General features: G+C 47.2%; 1 protein-coding gene across 4 annotated transcripts in view; it reads left to right on the forward strand.

Moving 5' to 3' along the window:
- LOC114585128 (merlin-like) overlaps window positions 1–12,139 on the forward strand; it is a 30,762-nt gene that overhangs the window by 13,632 nt on the left and 4,991 nt on the right. For all 4 annotated transcript variants that reach the window (XM_028707453.2, XM_028707452.2, XM_028707450.2 and 1 more), the window contains 8 exons: window positions 821–896; window positions 3,197–3,334; window positions 5,308–5,382; window positions 7,020–7,133; window positions 7,640–7,762; window positions 8,464–8,681; window positions 9,340–9,445; window positions 10,747–10,874. In XM_028707453.2, the coding sequence (XP_028563286.2) occupies window positions 821–896; window positions 3,197–3,334; window positions 5,308–5,382; window positions 7,020–7,133; window positions 7,640–7,762; window positions 8,464–8,681; window positions 9,340–9,445; window positions 10,747–10,874 (978 nt within the window). The remainder of the gene's footprint in view (window positions 1–820; window positions 897–3,196; window positions 3,335–5,307; window positions 5,383–7,019; window positions 7,134–7,639; window positions 7,763–8,463; window positions 8,682–9,339; window positions 9,446–10,746; window positions 10,875–12,139) is intronic.

A 12,139-nucleotide genomic window follows, 5' to 3' on the forward strand; every position in this document is an offset into this window, starting at 1 on the left:
ATGCGTCTTCACTGTCCTATCAAACGTTGCTGGAGCAACTGAGAAGTGCGGCTGCTTCTTAGGTGCTTCTTTTTCGTACTAGAATGCAAGGGCAGGAAAAAACAAGAAGTGGGTGGAGCAATGAAGATAAATTTTACCTTTCTTACAGCAGGCTGGTTTCCACATGCCTTTTCATATTGTCTTGCTGCAGCTTGTACCATATTTTTCGCCCTATAGGACGCACCTTTTCCCCTCCAAAAATGAAGGGGAAATGTGTGTGCGTCCTATGGGGCGAATGCAGGCTTTCGCTGAAGCCTGGAGAGCGAGAGGGGTCGGTGCACACCGACCCCTGCTCAGCGCGTCCAGGCTTCACGGACCTCTCCGCAAGCCACGGGAGCGCTCCCGCTGCTTGCGGAGAGTTGCCTGCATGCTGAAGCATGCGTGCACCGAGCTCAGCGCCTCCAGGCTTCGCGGACCTCTCTGCAAGCAGCGGGAGCCAGCGCTGGGCTCCCAGGGCTTGCAGAGAGCTGCCTGTTTGGGGGCTGGGGTCAGGGGAAGCTCGGGCTTCCCCCGCCCCAGCCCTGCGCCTGGGGGAAAAATAATTCCCCCCCCCCTTTATTTCCCCTCAAAAAAACTAGGTGCGCCTTATGGGACGGTGCGTCCTATAGGGCGAAAAATACGGTAAGTTGTTTTGATTGGTGCCAATGGAAAAGCAGAATAGAAATCCTACAAAATAATTAAATGTTGCTCACTAGCGTGTTGCAGGGGGTTGGGCTGGATGACTCTTTGGCTCCCTTTCGACTGTAAAATTCTATGTTTCTCTACTGTCCTCTTCTCTTAGGTATGAAGCTGAGATGAACTATCTTAAAATTGCACAAGACTTGGAGATGTATGGGGTCAATTATTTTCCTATAGCTGTAAGTGCCAATGTTGTTGTTGTTTTTAAATGCAGCTATATTTTTCTGGATGCATGAAGTTTGCTCCTTTAAAATTTGCAGCAGGAAGTAGGGGGCTGGGGGGGAGAAGGTGACTCAGTCTCCTATAGAGAAAGTCAGGGCAGAGCAGCCGTGGATTTGAGTGGATTTGAGCTGGGAGAGGCTTAACCCCATCCCCTCTGTATCTCAGGGTGCAGCTAGGACCACCCTGTCCTGTCCCCTTTATAAAGATCTGAGGAATGAGACCATTGCCCCACTCTTACTTACCATCCCAGGCCGCCCATCTGAGGCCACATTGCGCTTTCTTTTATCAGATCAAAATGATCAGACAACAGCAAAGGTTGCTAGGTTTATCGAGGGTGCAATGAGATTAAGGGCCACTATCTGAATGATAATCTTGGCCATTTGATTGCCCTTTTTACCCATTGCTGTCTTTTTTATCTGTATAGATTTTATTTGTATATATTGCTTGTTTTATGTTGCTATGGCCGTCGGCTAATGCAAATAAGGTTAATCTTATCTTATCTAGGACCATCAGACAGTTAGGAAGTGTATAGATGACATCTTTAGAGTAAATTGCCAGTATGAGCCCTCTCCTCCAAATTGGATCAGGGCCCTAGAGTGGTTGAAATAGGGGTCCTTTCACCCATGGCCTTCTGCTGTGGTGTCAGTCCAGATCAAGCTTCCTGTGACTGCTTTGTGCATTTTTTTGCGTGGGGGCGGGGGGAGGCTCCCACTGGAAACGCAAATAGCAGGCCTGCGTGGATCCATCCAGATCTGGATTGCAGCAAGGGGGCAAGGCATTGGAGTGTCTCCTGTTGGGAACCAATGCCCCATGTGGCTAGTTGCACAACTGCAGCTTCTTAGGGGAGGAGACCTGCTGGGACAGGCCAATGGCTGACCTAGTCTAGCATCCTGTTCTGACAGGGACTACCCAGATGCCTTGTTGGGAAACCAGCAAGCAGATTAAAAGCATAAGAGCACTCCCCTCCCCGTGTACTTTCCGGCAACTGGTATTCAGAAGCATTGCTTCCTCCAACTGTGGGGGCAGAGCAGAGCCATCATGGCTAACAGCCATCGAGAGCCCTCTCCTCTTTGAATTTGGCCAGTCGTCTTTTCAAGTCATCCAAGTTGGCAGCCATCACTGCCTCCTGTGGGAGGGAGTTCCATTGTTTAACTTTGCACTGCATGAAGAAGCCCTTCCTTTTATCTGTCCTGAATCTCCCAACATTCAGCTTTGATGAGAGCCAGTGTGGTGTAGTACAGTGGTACCTCGGGTTACATACGCTTCAGGTTACATACGCTTCAGGTTACAGACTCCGCTAACCCAGAAATATTGCTTCAGGTTAAGAACTTTGCTTCAGGATGAGAACAGAAATCGTGCCTTGGCAGCACGGCAGCCCCCATTAAAGTACTTAACCCGAGGTACCACTGTTGTTAAGAGTGGTGGACTTGTAATCTGGTGAACCGGGTTCACTTCCCTGCTCCTCCACATGCAGCTGTTGGGTGACCTTGGACCAGTCACACTTCTCTGAAGTCTCTCGGCCTCACTCACCTCACAGAGTGTTTGTTGTGGGGGAGGAAGGGGAAGGAGAATGTTAGCTGCTTTGAGACTCCTTCGGGTAGTGATAAAGCGGGATATCAAATCCAAACTTCTTCTTCTTCTTCTTCCCGAGTTCTAGTGTTATGAGAGGGAGAAAATATTATCTGTGTACACTCTCTCCATACCATGCATTGATATTTTGTCATGACACCTCTTATTTGCCTTTTCCCTAAACTTAAAAAGCCCCAAACACTTCCAGAATGATTCCACCTAGGCTGACCTTTGGCTCCCATTGGGTAGGAAGGAGCATGTGAGGAATGGCTTTGCCATTAAGCCTTGCTTGAACCACCAGGTCTACCTGATCTCTGGTGTGACTTGTGTTCCATCAAGCTCTTTTGTACTGAATCTTGGTTTCCTTGTGATCTGCTCTGATCTAGATGCTTATTCAGTTCTGACTCCCAGTTCTAGGCTCCTGATTCACTCCCATGGCCCAGCCCTAATCTGGATGGAATCCCCAGCAATTTCTTTGAAAGAAGCCACTTGTGTGATTTCTAATTTTGTGTGTGATGCCTCACTTAGTTTGCTACCTGGGTTCAGGCTCCAGCAGCCAACTTTGAGCCTCCCACTTGGCCCATTCTCAGGCTGTGTCTGAGAATTGATGCCTGAGAATCAGTCAAGCCTTGGCTAAGGAGTTTTTTTCTTCACTCTGGACATTTGCCTCCAACATCTGTTCCTGCAGCAAAAGAAGAATTGTACAGACTTTCTGCTTGGCGTCGATGCCAAAGGGATCCATGTCTACAGCATCAACAACCGCTTCTCTCCAAACAAATCTTTTGAATGGAGCAGCATCAGGAACATTTCCTACAGCGAGAAAGAGGTAGGTAGGTGTGTCTTATTAAGGGGTGGCAGAACTGGAGAAGGTCAGGTTTTGCCTTTATGCTCTGGCTCCACTTCTGTCTATGAAATTCATTTAATTTTACACTTTTCCACAAGAACTTAACCGACAGCTGAGAAGGTATGGCAACTGATAGAAGGATCTCTGCTATGGGGATATGCACTTTAGGATAGTCTAGAGCAGTGTTCCCCCAACTTTTTCCAGCCACTGTCCCCTTGGTTCCATAAACTCATCCTCAGGGGCCCCTACCCTATCCTATGGAAAAGCATCATTCAGAAAAGTGGTTTGCATGACCCACTAAGGAAGGTACACAATAAAGTTCAGCAAATAATGTAGCATGAAAAAATATTTTTACGCTTTCTGACATGTAAAAATTGTGTTATTCAATTGAATATTGGATATAAAGATTTTGTTCTAACTCTCGCAATAGTAATTGCATTTAACCTTTTAGGTAGAATGCATTAGGCTTGATTTTTTTTGTGCATTTTGCGGCTCTCATACGCTGCATTCCATCTCTCCTTATTTGACCACAGAGAGGGACAAATGAAATGGTCACTCAGGAGCTTTGGCTATGCCTGTTTTGAGTTAGCACTGGGTTGTTGATCTCTCCTTGAAGCTCTTTGACATGTTTTGGGAACAGGGAAGTAAGACAGGAGATTGAAATTTCAATAGCTCCTACTGAAGGCACGGCTGTCAAGGTAACAGAGGTTAAAGTGTGAAAGCTGAGAGCAAATGCTTTGGGGCACCCCAGAGTAATTGTGGGGGAGCAGATATCAGTATGGAGCCATACGTGTTTTACATCCCATGACCTGCAACCTTTCCTGATGTAGGGAGAACAATGTTTTAAAGTTTATAACGCTTTGTGTGCTATGTATATAAGTTTTCTTCTAACGTGCCTCATGGCAGTCTTTCCAGCAAGAAGTTCTGCTGAGCAGCTGATTAGCAGGGCTGGCCTGTAGTTTTAGGCAGTCCTTTTTTTCTAAAAAATATGTTTAGGGATACTCTTGTTTTGACTCAAGAAAACCATCATTCTGTAGTTCAAATTGGGGGAAATAAGTACAGTAAATGGACAAAAGTACAAAGATTAACAAAATGTTTAGGGGTATGCACTGATTTTAGGGATATTTTTGCAATAGTTTTAATAAACCAGGTCCCTACAGCAGGCATAGGCAAACTTGGCCCTCCAGGTGTTTTGGGACTACAACTCCCATCATCCCTAGCTAACAGGACCAGTGGTCAGGGATGATGGGAGTTGTAGTCCCAAAAAACATCTGGAGGGCTGAATTTGCCTATGCCTGCCCTACAGGATGCTGAGATTGTTGTTAGTCTCTTGGTCTCATGTTTTATTTAAAAAGGTGTTCCCTCACCTGTGTAATGAACCGATGGTGTAGAAGTAAATTCTTATCAAATGACTAACAAAGACATAAGGGTGAAGGAATTTTATAGCATAACATATTTATATATAACTACTCACCAAACATGTGCAAACCCTCACCTACCACAAATGCATGGCAACAAAAAAATTAAGAAAATCAGTAGCTATTATTACCAATAATTGGCTATCTTGTGGCTTGTGAAACCCAGCATCATCAGTACAAACGAATGTGACCAATGGAAATAGCTTGGAAAGCAGTAAGAAAAGTAAAACTTCAAATACGAAGCGAGGGAAGTGTTTCGTTCTGGTGAATCATAAATAAGTGATCAGCGTGTTCAGAGGGGCTCAGCACCCCCTTGTCTCTTAGTGCCCCCAGGTAACCCCACTGAGCCGCCAGGGGGCAGTACCCCCCCACTTTGGGAATCACTGGTCTATGGTAAATGCTGTGTGGACCCTCTTTTTTATTATTCCACTTGCATCTAATTATGGGAAAGCAGTGCTTCAGTCACATAAATGCTTTGCATGTGAATGAAGTGATGAAGATCACCTGTATATCCTTTTGCTCTCTATCTCTCTCTAGCTCACAATTAAGCCCATTGACAAGAAGGCCGAAGTCTTTAAGTTCTTCTCCTCACAGCCAAAAGTCAACAAACAGGTGAGGGTTTCCTTTTGGCTGTCTCCTTCAGGGTGGTTCCCTCTGTAGGAAGGAAGCAGAAGCTGATCTCTTGGTGCCTTTGGAAGGACGGGAGGGACAGAGATAAATTCAGGCTCACCAGGGGAGTCATGAGCTTAGAATTGGTCTGTAAGCATGTGGTCACATAGGCCTCTGTCTCGCTGTCTCATCAGGATCCTTTAGTCAGTGGTTCGCAACCTTTTTTGGCCATGCCCTACCTAAGCATCTCTAAAATCCTGACACCGCCCCCCATTGACATATAATTCTTATTATTCAAAATGTGAACTCCTATTCACGTGGAGGAAGCCTAAAAGGCCATTTACTGTTAATAACTCATTCTCAAATTGCCCCCCTGTGGGGCGTGGACCCCACGTTGGGAACCACGGCTTTAGTCAGAGCTTAGGGCAATAGGAACTACATGCATGGTGAGGTCTAATGGGATGGCCATCACCTTTGAGCCCTGCCTGTGCACTTCCCTGGGGCATCAGGATGATGGCTGTTGGAAACCCAATAAATGCGGAATTAGATGGATCTCTAGTTAGGGTTGCCATATTTCAAAAAGTGAAAATATGGGCACAAAAGTTGTTGAGGTTTTCACCCAGACACTGTTTCCGATGACCGAATCCCAGCTATGCCCAGGAAATGACGAACGTATGGCAACCCTAGTTTAGCTCAACTGAGCTTCCAAGCACCTCTGAATGGCGGGGCTGTAGGATCACCAACAGGGTATCGTGTGCCATTGGGGTTGGGTCTCACAGGGGAAGCAAAAGCTGTCAAACCAGTTTCTTCTTCACGCAGTGCATAGTTAAACTATGGAACTCCCTCCCACAGGAGGAAGTGATCGCCACCAGCCTAGACGGCTTTAAAAGATTAGACAAATTCATGGAGGAGAGGTCTATTGATGGCTGCTAGCCATGATAGCTATGTCCTGGCTCTACAGTCAGAGGCAGCAATGCTTCTGAATACCAGTTGTTGGAAACCACAGGAGGGGAGAGTGCTTTTGTGCTCAAATCCTGCTTCCAGACTTCCCACAATGGGCATCTGGTTGGTCCCTGTGAGAACAGGATGCTGGAGTAGATGGGCCCTTGGCCTGATCCAGCAGACTCTTCTGATGCTCTTACGTTATATTCTTCTGGGCTTGCTGAGCTGGGTAAAGTCAGGACCACAGCCAGCTCCCAGCGGGCCTTGCGAGCCGAGCGCTTGGGAGACGTTGTCTCAGCAGAGTGTTGAGGCCTGTCCTGTAACCGGCAACAGCACTTCCTCGGAGGAGTTGGCTATGCTGTCTTGAAGGGCCCTCGTCTGCAAGGAAGCCCTGGCTTTCATGATGTGGAAGGGATGGTGATGTTAGTGGAGACTCATCCTCTGACTGAGGAAGGCAACCTCTTCAGACCAGAATAGGAGGTGCTAAGGTTCGTCCACTGAATGGGGCAGCCTGTATTTTCCTCAGGGTCCTATGTGGGGTGTGGTTCAGGGATCACAACATGGGGGGTGGGGAGTCAGTTGCATTTGCACCCTGCTTGTGAGCTTCCCAGATGTATCTCCAGCTGGCCATTGTGAAAATTAGGATGCTGGATGATGTGGGATCCAGCGAGGGTTACACTTGCCTTCCTTTCCCGCAGATCATGCAGCTGTTCATTGGAAACCACGACTTGTTTATGAGGAGGAGGCGAGTGGACCCCATCGAGATCCAGCAAATGAAAGCGCAAGCTCGGGAGGAGAAAGCAAGGAAGAAGGTGAGCTTTTGGGGGAACATCTGCTTCAAACGTTATCGCAAAGCTTCTACCCGCTGCCTCTTTGTGGAGATCTCTCCTGGGCCGGAAAGCTCATTGGCTGACTGTGAGAAGGTCACACCCTCCATCCACCCCTTCTCTCTCTCTCTCTCTCTCTCTCTCTCTCTCTCTCTCGCCTACCTCACAGGGTGGTTGGGAGGGTAGAATGAGCAGGTGGGAACCATGTGGGGCGTCTTGGTTGGAAGAATACTGGAACAGAAAAACTGAAAGAAGTCAAATATGGCAACCACTTTTGGTGGACTTATTTGCAAGGAGGCTTTCATGATATATTACAGCTCATAGCATGGAATCCATTCTGGCATACAGACGGTATATAAATGAATAAAGAATGTAGTGTTTGGTAGGGGAGAGGCAAGATTAAGATGGGCATTGTAGCTGTTGGCTCAGGGGGCTGCACAACGTTCCTGTGAAGCGGCTCTGCTCATGGTCAGCCTTGCCCATTTCCCCAGATGGAGCACCAGCGCCTGGCCAGGGAGAAGCAACTGCGGGAAGAGGCTGAGCGGGCGAAGGAGGAGTTGGAGCGGCGCCTTTTTGAGGTGGAAGACAAGGCCCGGCAAGCCAATGAGGCTTTGGTGAGCATTGCCATGGCAATGGGGCCTAAAGGTAAAGGTAAAGGGACCCCTGACCATTAGGTCCAGTCTTGGCTGACTCTGGGGTTGCAGCGCTCATCTCGCTTTATTGGCCGAGGGAGCCGGCGTACAGCTTCCAGGTCATGTGGCCAGCATGACGAAGCCGCTTCTGGCGAACCAGAGCAGCGCATGGAAACGCCGTTTACCTTCCTGCTGGAGCGGTTCCTGTTTATCTACTTGCACTTTGACGTGCTTTCGAACTGCTAGGTTGGCAGGAGCAGGGACCGAGAAACGGGAGCTCACCCCGTCGCGGGGATTTGAACTGCCTACCTTCTGATCAGCAAGTCCTAGGCTCTGTGGTTTAACCCACAGCGCCACCCGCGTCCCACAATGGGGCCTAGGGTTGCCATATTTCAAGAAGTAAAAATCTGGAGAATTGGTGGCTCAACGTAAGTTGTTGAGCTTTTTTCAGGCGATTGCCATGAGCTATTGACCTTTTTTGGTGGGGTGAGCAGGTGATTGTTGTCCACTGTCTGCCACCACTGATTCCCCCAATCGCCATGCCGATTGCCCAACAGGCTGAGGAGCAGCTACGGGCGCTTAGCAGGCTCCGGCAGCTCCAGTCCCAGTGCGACTCCCGAATGCCCAGGTCTCTCGTCATTATTGAGTGCATTTTATCTTTTCAATACAAAATCCCTCTTCAGCGCCGTTCGGAGGCAGCGGCAGAGCTGTTGGCCGAGAAGGCCCAGATCGCTGAGGAGGAGGCCAAGCTCCTGGCCCAGAATGCCGCCGAGGCTGAACAGGAGCGTCACCGCCTGGAGATGGCCGCCTTGAAAACCAAGGAAGAGAAGCTTCTGATGGAGCACAAGATGCGGGAGGCAGAACTGATTGCCATGAAGCTGGTGAAAGAATCGGACCGAAGGTGATGAGGCCTGGGGCGGGATGCTCAGTGGGCTTTGGGGCTTCTGGGGCTGGCCGGACGCTGCTTAGGATGGCCTCCAACACGTTTTTCTGCCTTTGGAGGGCATTTCCTTGAGCCCTTCTTTCAGGTTTGATCAGGTTTGTTTGTGATGTCCCCTTGAAAAGTACACAGAGGAAGGAGGAAGTTGAAAAAGTGGCACTCTTTCCCACTTCCTCTTTCAGCTCGATGTCTTTCTCAGGATTAATCCAGCTGACCCAGCCTGCTTTTTTTAAAATGAATAGTGCTAATTCTCACCTCCCAGACTAATACATGGATTGGAATGTCATTATCCTTTGGATTTTGCACTTCTTTGAATTTTGCAACTCTCTTCCTGGCTCCAAGATATGTACCAAAATGCATTAAAAATGTTTTTCAATAAACTATATCTAGAAAGGCATACATTGAGATAAAATATGTACTTAAATAACTTAGTGAGAAAATATGTATTTTGATATTATTATTTCATACAAATTATGCACCACTTAGGCAGCTGACAGATTTATGAATATTTATCAATAAAAGCATGGAAAATTACGTAGGGCCTGTGGCAATTCCCAGTGCATCAGTTTAGCATTGTGGGGTTGCTTGAGCACTGATGGTGGTGGTTCTTGGTCGGCAGGGCTAAGGAAGCTGAACATCTGAAACAGGACTTGCAGGAAGCCAGAAATGCAGAGGAAAAAGCCAGGCAGAAACTCCAGGATGTTGGCAAGCTCAATCCTCCTTCTGTAAGTTTTGCTCTTGGTAGGGAAGTGTGGGGTTTGCTAAGGCACCTGCAATGGCTTTTATTGCCCCTCTGGGCAAGTTCCCAAGATTTTGCATTCTTTTTTAACATTTCCTTTATTACCATTATTAACAAAGCAAAAGTGTGGGAGCAGGGTATTACATCATACCATATACAAAGCAAACAAGCAATAAATAAATAACAAGAGAAAGAAATGGCTGCATACCATCTAAATTGAGACATCCATATTTCCTGAGCTGGTGAAGACATTTGAAGACAGCCCTGTATAGGGAAGTTTTTAATGTCTGATGTTTTATTATGTTTTTATATTTTACTAATAAATAATAATAATAATAATAAGCATCTAAGTCTGAAGCAGAGGAAATACAATCCCACCGGATGACATAAAAGCATTCTGGATCCTCCATCCTCCACCTGGAAACATGCAGTTTATGTGCAGTTCTTTCCACAATAGCCACAAGTTCTTATACTACACAGAAAAATGCAGATTTTTTTTCAACGTCTTTCCTTGCTGGGCTATTAAAATGCTCGCTGCAGCTAGCATTCATGTCAAAATGTCAGTGTTCTCATTTTTAAAAAGTAATTCTGTAGCCAATATTAGAAGAAAGCTATGAAGCAAAATATGCAGGTAGCTCTCTAAGCGATTTTTATGAAATGAGCCAACCTGGCTGCTCCCTCTTATCAGTGTTTATAGCCAATGTATGTGGTCACAGTTCTGAGCAAGATGTTAACTTGTTCGGACAGCAGGCAAAAGGCCAGTTCTCCAGATCAAAGTGGCTGAGGTGGCTTGTATGTTCCTAAGCCAGTCTCTGTCCATCCAGCGGGTCTTAAAGCCCCTTTGCAGGCCAGAACTGGAACCTGTCCCTGGACTTGGCACCAGGCTCCAGACACAAGTGCCACAGGTGGGGCATTATGAGCCTGAATCAGAATTTTCATCACCCAAGACTGTCTTTCCTAGAAGATGTTCTGTGCCCACTCAGTGTATTTTTATTTATTGCATTTATATCTCATCTTTTTTGCAAAGGAGCTCAAGGTGGGGTCCATTGTTCTACCCCCTCCTCATTTAATCCCCACCATAACCCTGTGAGGTTGGTTAGGCTGAGAGACTGTGACTGGACCAAGGTCACCCAGTGAACTTCATGGCTGAGTGGGGACCTGAGCCCTGGTCTCCCAGGTCCTAGTTGAATGCCATAACCACTACTGTCCCCTTAAAAACTGTTCTGCCTAAAAGCCTTCCGGGTTTCAGATGATGTTTCAAACCCTTCCTCTCTGTTTTGTCACCAGAATGCTGCCAAGGGCACCCAGCCCTCCTCCGCTGATGCCAGGGATGCCTGCCCTGACAAAGTATCCATAAAACTGGATTTAAGGGACATTGACTTGAAGAGGCTTTCCTTGGAGATAGAGCGAGAGAGGTAGGAACTGGAAATAATAATAATAAATAATAATAAATTTTATTTATACCCCGCCCTCCCTGGCCAGAGCCGGACTCGGGGTGGCTAACATGAATAAAAACATAATAAGAAAAAAGAAGAAGAAAATTAAAATACAGGTTAAAATGCAATTTAAAATGCAGTCTCATTTTAAAAGTCAAAACCATAAGTGGAATGAAACATAAGGGTCAGACTGAGTCCAAACCAAAGGCCAGGTGGAACAGCTCTGTCTTGCAGGCCCTGCAGAAAGATGTCAAATCCCGCAGGACCCTAGTCTCTTGTGACAGAGCGTTCCACCAAGTCGGGGCCAGTACTGAAAAGGCCCTGGCCCTAGTTGAGACCAACCTAACCACCTTGTGGACTGGGACCTGCAAAATGTTGTCATTTGTGGACCTTAAGGTCCTCCGCGGGGCATACCAGGAGAGGCGGTCCCGTAGGTATGAGGGTCCTAGGCTGCATAGAGCTTTAAAGGTCAAAACCAGCACCTTAAACCTGACCCTGTGCTCCACTGGGAGCCAGTGCAGTTTGTAAAGCACTGGATGAATGTGATCCCGCAGCAAGGACCCCGTAAGGGAAGCCTGTGAGCATCACCTGAATGCAACAGCAGGACTCTCCCCACTTGTGATTCCCAGCAACTCATACTCAGAGGCATACTGCCTCCAACGGGGCGGGAGAACACAGCCATTGTGTCTAGTTGCCATGGACAGCAATATCCCCTCCATGAACTTGTCTACCCACCTGTTTGAAGCTGTCAGAGTTGGTGGCTGTCACTACATCTTGTGGCAGAGAATCCCCTAGTTTCACAATGCTCTTTGTCAAGGAGTTCCACCTTTTGTCTGCCTTGAAGCTTCTGACATTCAGATTCACTGACTGCCCTGTATTGTATTACAGTCGTACCTTGGAAGTCGAACAGCATCCATTCCGTAAGTCTATTCAACTTCCAAAACGTTTGACTTCTAAAGAGTGGCTTCTGATTGGCTGTAGGAAGCTCCTGCAGCCAATCGGAAGCTGTGGAAGCCCTGTCGAACGTTCGGCTTCCAAAAGAATGTCTGAAAACACTCCCGGTTTTCAATCGTTCGGGAGCCGGAATGTTAGACTCCCAAGGTGTTTGGGAGCTGAGGTACAACTGTATTATTACACAATTAGTATTAATTGCAGGGGTTGGACTAGATTACCCTTGGGGTCCCTTTCAACTTTATGATTTTAAGAGTGGGAGTGCACTTTCTCCACACTTTTGTCCTCCCCTT

The sequence above is a fragment of the Podarcis muralis genome, chromosome 15 (assembly GCF_964188315.1).
Source record: "Podarcis muralis chromosome 15, rPodMur119.hap1.1, whole genome shotgun sequence".
Classification (NCBI taxonomy): domain Eukaryota; kingdom Metazoa; phylum Chordata; class Lepidosauria; order Squamata; family Lacertidae; genus Podarcis; species Podarcis muralis.